Below are 6,113 nucleotides of genomic sequence, written 5' to 3'. Positions count from 1 at the left end.
TTTTCTGGTTACATTTTAATAGCACAGCCGTGAGTATTTTGTTATGAGGAAAAAAGCATTAATTTATTTGAGGAGCATTATTATTTAAATGCCAGTGGTTTATTTTTGAGCAATTTCTCATGTATATCTGCAGCTGAATGTTAATAAAAGTGTCTGTGTGACATTTGGGACATGTAGCTTTGACCCACTTTCTCCCCTACATCTGGTCAGTGTAAGTGTGGACAGTTGTAAATCCTTCTCCAGGAGTACCATAGGATGGCCACAAGGAGGTTGTTTTTGACATTTATTGTGATGAATTTTTCTTACTGTCTTGTTAATGTATTGAAGATGCTCCGGGATGTTTGTGCCTTTTTAGATAATGTCAGTAGAATTAATGACAGTTTCTAGTGTATGCTTATAAATAACTGACTATGCACAAAAGCTTAGACAAAGAGAGGCAAAGAGTATATAAGATGGTGTGTAGCAGTAGTTGGGGCAGTGTACGTGTGGTGTGGGTGCTGTTGTTCGTTTTTCTCTTGCTAACTGCTAAGGCACAAACTCCCAGGAGGCTTCTGCTTGCTGTTGCTTTTTGTAACTTTGTCTGTTAATAAACCTTGGTAACAAAACCTGCTCATCTCCAGTGATTTTTTTTTTTAAGGAGTCTTGTTCTTCTGTTGAGGAACATTTTCGCTCCATTGGGATTATTTTTCTCCTGCTAAAAGGGTAACGAGGGTGTCGGGCCACGAAACCATCAATAAGCTCTATAGAGTTTCTATAAGCTTTTCTTGTTGTTTGTGTTTTTATTTTATTTATTTGTGTACATATACATTTAATTCCACTTGACAGACTGAGGAAAAAAAGAGAAAAAAAAAAGGAGCAAGAGAAAGGGGAGAAGACAGAAAAAGGGGACAGAGCACCACTAAACTAACCAAAACAATTCAAATGCTGCAACTACAAAAGAAAGAAAAAAGACAACATACCAAACAAAAACAAAACAACAAAACTATGCGGAAAAGGCACAACAAAATGAAGCATGGTTGTATAAGAACAACAATTTCGTTATGCTGTGATTACGTTAGTGTCTGTGTCTATGTGAATGAATGAATGAATGAATGAAGTTTTATTGCCATGTGGGTGAACAAGTTCACACATTGGAAATTGCAGTTACAGAACACCATCCAAATACACAAACACAACACACATAGGGGGATATGTGTCCTTGGGTCATGCAGCCGTTTCTTGCGGCGCTACCTTTGGCAGGAGGAGAAAACAACACATCATGGGGAAGTTAGGTTAAAAAAAAAGTCATCTGGTACAGTGCTCAAAAGAGCACTGTACCAGTGATACACCAGACCCAGCTTCACAAATCACAACGCGGAGTGGGGGAGAGAGCAGCCGCACACAGAGCCCTGGAGAGTGATATGGTTGCCAACCCAAGGCCGGCAGGGGAGCCGAATTCCTGATAACAAATGTTGTTTTGGAACAGGCTGCTTGTTTTTCCAACAGCCTTCAGTCTTACTGGGAAACCATTCGAAAATCCAATATTCCAAATTAGTTGATTGCCGTCCTCACTGTGCAGAACCGAACTATATCTCCTGATCTAACCCCTCTCGCCTGCGAGCTCGCTAATCTTGCGGCTCAGGTCCACCAGGCTTTGAGTCTGAGTTTGTACGGCTCTGCTCAGCCCTTCCACCTGGATCGGCAGCCTCTGCAGATGTCGAACCACCGTCCAGATTTTCTTAATTTGCCAGTAAAGCAGGTATCCACCGAGCCCAAACAGAGAAGATACTGCTACCAAAAAGCCGAATATGTAGGCGTCTTCCACGTCTTCCACTCCAAGGGCCGAGAAGCACACCGGTCTCCACGAGCTCCAAGAGTCGATGACGTATCCAACCGGGTCTGTTCCACTCGGACACGCAGGCTCCCCTGTCCCGGATCTCATAGTGGAAAAAATTCGATCAATGATGGAGAATGCCCAGTTTGCCAGATCCATGGTTCAATCTTGTTCTTATTCGGACAGTGTGTAAAAAGACGCTCTCACAGCAAGCAGCAAGCGGAGAGATGGGGAGGGCAGGGAGAGAGAGATAGTGCGACCGTCTCCGACAAGAGCAGGAAGAGAAGAGGCAAGTCATGAAATGCACTTACCAACGAGGGCGGAAAGCCGCTGCTCTGCCCATAAGGAGCCAGAGGCAGGCAGAGAGGGACCCAGGAAATCCAAGACATCCGCAGCCCATCAAGAGCCACGAAAACCTGTGGTCGCACAGTCCAGCGACAACCACATGCCCACCCCAGCAGAGGGGAGAGGGAGGTCCCAGACAGAGCCCCTCCAGTCGAGGAGCAAGGGCCCTAGGGAATTCCAGGCAACAGGAAACCAGCCCCACCAGAGGCTACTCCGCCATGCAGGCCGGCGGCAGGGCCCAGGTGCCCAAGAACCGCCCAACATACCACAGAGCCCCCCCCCACGCCGGAGAAGCCTAAGCCGCTCCAGCCCACAGTCCGCAGGAGAACAGGTCGACACCCACGCCAGAACATCCAGCCCGGCCCAGGAACCCCAAGGCGCCCACACCCCGGGGAGGCGGGGGATGCAGGAGCAACCAACGAGAAGCAGCTGGGAAGCAAAGCACAAGAAGGCCCAGACTCAGGTCCAGCCATGCACACACGTATGCCTGGGGCCTTGGGGCCGCATTCTCGGCTCGTGCAGTGGATGCCGGCCTGCGGGGGTGGGGGTTGGCTGCTCATTGCCTCTGGCTCTCTGGACTCTTGTCATTTGACCTTGGGGGGGACCGTCTGGGGTCTCCCTCCCTCCTCCTCTGGGGTGTATGAGCAGTTGCCATGTGTGGCCTCCTGTCTTCTGAGCTCCTAGTGGGCCGTGGACAGGCTGCATCCCCTAGGTCCTTCCCTGTTCGCCTCTGGATCACGGGGGTATTGTTGCAGTTTCTTGCCCCCTTTGGTGAGTACATTCCATGACAGAGGTACATACACACATTAGTCGCAGCTCTGCTTCGCTCCACCTGTTGCGACTCGCTCTGTAAGTGTGACTGCGCCATGACTCCAGATGTTTCCTCATATTTGACGTAGTGTTCTTGAAGTTAGATAGCTCTTTGTTGCAGCACAGAGTGCACAACAAACATTGATATTGTCATCTTTAGCTGACACCGACTCAGAATAGTGCCTGTATTTCAGCTGGAAAATGCACATCGCTCTCCTCCTTCCATTATTTATGTTTGTCTCACTGTGTGCTGTTATTGTGTTTGTGCTGAAAACGGGACTGAATTGCCGCAGCGGCCAGACGTCACTCCCCGAGATGCAAGAAGAAAGTAAAAATATCTCTTTGTACTGAGGAAAATGGCAAAAATAGTAATACAATCACGTGGATAAGTAACTTTAATCTGATTACTTGACTGCAAATAGTAGTGCGTTAGATTACTCGTTACCGAGAAAAAGTACTCAGATTAGAGTAACGTTGTTACTAAGTAATGCGTTACTTTTTTTTTTTTTTAGTAATGCGTTACTGACAGCACTGGTGGCCAGGGGGGTTGGACCCGGAATGCAGGACACAGCAGACAAAAACTCAAACTTAATGTTGGTTTATTGAAAATAAACAAGACAAGAAAACAAGTGAGCCAAGGCCAAAACAATAAACAAAACAGGAACTAAAATCTACCATGATCCGGCATCTGACCTAAACAAAAGGTAACAAAATAAATAACATAGTCTTACCTAGCATACCACAACACACACCCTTGCAGACATAACGGAGTGAGCTGATAAAAAATAAAGCTAGAGGCACACTCTCCCTTCTCCTCTTTCTATCTTACCTCCACTCTATCATTTACATTATTGTGTAAACAAGTGTGTGCTTCTCTCCTTTTCTTTTTTTCTTTTTTTTTTTTGCAATCAGAATATGACCCGAATGCTCTGGTGTACCAAACATATTTGCTTTTCCAAGAATAGCTCTGTAAGTTTTCCAATAGGCTACTCTTGTTAATGTTTGTATTTTAATTTTATTTAATTTATTTACACCAGGCCTGACAGGTAGGAAGGAAAGGGTAGGAAAAAAGAGTGAGAAAGAGAAAAACAAAAGGAAAAAAAACAAAGGGGAGAAAAGAACAATCAAAGAATGATATACATACATCGACACATCCACATATTTATACATATACATACATACATACACACACACACACACACACACACACACACACACACACACACACACACACACACACCAGTACTTTCACCTGTCAGTTCTGATGTAGTTGGGCCATACATTTAAAGCTAAATAAAGAAAAGAAGATAAAAAGAAAAAATAACTACATAATAACAACAAGAGGAGCCTACAATACAGCTCCTCTTGGCCCACCAAGATATTTGGCACAACAGAGCATGCAGACAAAATTTTTTCTTGCTTAAGCTGCCAGACAGGACAGGTTAAAAAAATAAAAGGAAATAAAATAAAATAAAATAAAATAAAGCATGACTGGGAAGAAGGTAGTAAATGATTCATCCTGACCAGCCTCTGCATCACAGCACCAGAGCACTTTGTCTAAGAAACTGATTCAGCTCCACTGCCATGAGAGTCCTCCAACAGCTAATAATAATAATAATAATAATAATAATAATAATAATAAATATTCTTATTGCTTGCTATCTTGATTATCATTTCCACTGCTGTAACAATAATACTGGATAAATAAAGTACATCTTGGTCTTAATCTGAGATGACAAGGTGCACACAACTATTTCTTATTGCCTTTTCATAAGCATTATGGATACCTGTATTTACAGATTAAAACAGGCTGAGAAGTTGGATTAATGTTCTGAAATATTTCAGTAAATGTTCATGAAATAAGGACAGTGATGGGGAAACTTCATTTCAAAGCTCTGCATTTAATATGAGTCGTTTACAAATGTTCCGGATTTTTTTCATTTTCAGGCCGTACATCACAGGATTGAAGAGCGGCTGGCATGTAAGAAAATATACTGATAAAAGATGCGCAGCATGTTGGGCACATTATTCATATTAAATCTGCTCTGTAAGATTTCAAAGCTCGCGCCAAAGGAAAAGTTCAATATGGAAGCCAGGTGAGGTGTGCAGGTACTGACAGCTTTCTGTCTGGTCTGATCAGAACCAGAAAAACAAACCAGCAGAATCTTCATGTAGGTGTAAAGAATAAAAAGTAAGGCACCAAAGATTGTGCTAAAAGTAGCAAGGAGGCCATACATGTTAATCACAATGGTGTCTGAGCATGCCAGCTTGACAACAGAGTGTGTGTCACAGTAAACTTTGTTAATGATGTTTCCACACAGCTGCAAAGGTGAAGTTAAAGATAACAAGACAACCATTGCAAAACAGGGATACAACCATGTTATAGCTGTAAGTATGACAATTTTTTTAGATGTCATACATGTGTTGTATTGCAAAGGATAACAGATAGCAAGGTACCTGTCATAAGACATGATAGCTAAGTTCAAATATTCTACAGCCCCATATGAATGTACACAGAAAACCTGCAGCAAGCACAGAGGAGCAGAAACAGTGTGAACATCAGAGAGGATCTGAATCAGGAGGGATGGAAACAGCCCTGTACTACCATACAGCTCATTTACAAACAGGCTGCACAGAAACATGTACATAGGTTCATGTAAGCTTCTGTTCATACAGATAACCACAATCAGCAAGACATTGGAAACAATAATGAACATATACAAAGTCAGAATAATAACGAAACATAAGTAAGTTACACGTCCTGTGTCAAAATAGCCAGCAAGAGTGAAATATGAAACCTGTGTGGTGTTTATCATCATTGTTCTTTAGATTTACAACATTTTTTTGGTTCACATCAATCACTAGTTTACCTTTTTTTAAAACAGGACTGCACTGACACCACTTGCAACCTACATATTGAGCTCACTGGAAGATGAATGAGTGTAAAAATACTGAAGAGATTCATTATCAGGGAAACAACAAAATGAATAACAAGCTTACAGTAGTTCAGGGATAATTAACAAATCTTTTATGGTGTGTGATTTTGAGCATTAACCTGCTGCGCTGTCAGCCCTTTCCCAACTGAGCTTTAGCTTCTTTAAAAGCTTTTCATGAGAGAGAGAGAGAGAGAGAGAGAGAGAGAGAG

The 6,113-nt window shown here is 42.9% G+C and overlaps 1 protein-coding gene across 1 annotated transcript; it reads right to left on the bottom strand.

The window, feature by feature from the left end:
- Positions 1-4,923: 4,923 nt before the first annotated feature.
- LOC115791209 (olfactory receptor 142-like) lies at positions 4,924-5,787 on the bottom strand. The gene has a single exon (XM_030745358.1). The coding sequence runs from the start codon at positions 5,785-5,787 to the stop codon at positions 4,924-4,926; it is 864 nt and encodes a 287-aa protein (XP_030601218.1).
- Positions 5,788-6,113: the final 326 nt, after the last annotated feature.

The sequence above is a fragment of the Archocentrus centrarchus genome, chromosome 13, assembly GCF_007364275.1.
Source record: "Archocentrus centrarchus isolate MPI-CPG fArcCen1 chromosome 13, fArcCen1, whole genome shotgun sequence".
Lineage (NCBI taxonomy): Eukaryota > Metazoa > Chordata > Actinopteri > Cichliformes > Cichlidae > Archocentrus > Archocentrus centrarchus.
Note: the sequence above shows the minus strand (reverse complement) of the source record. Positions and strands in the feature narration are given on the sequence as shown.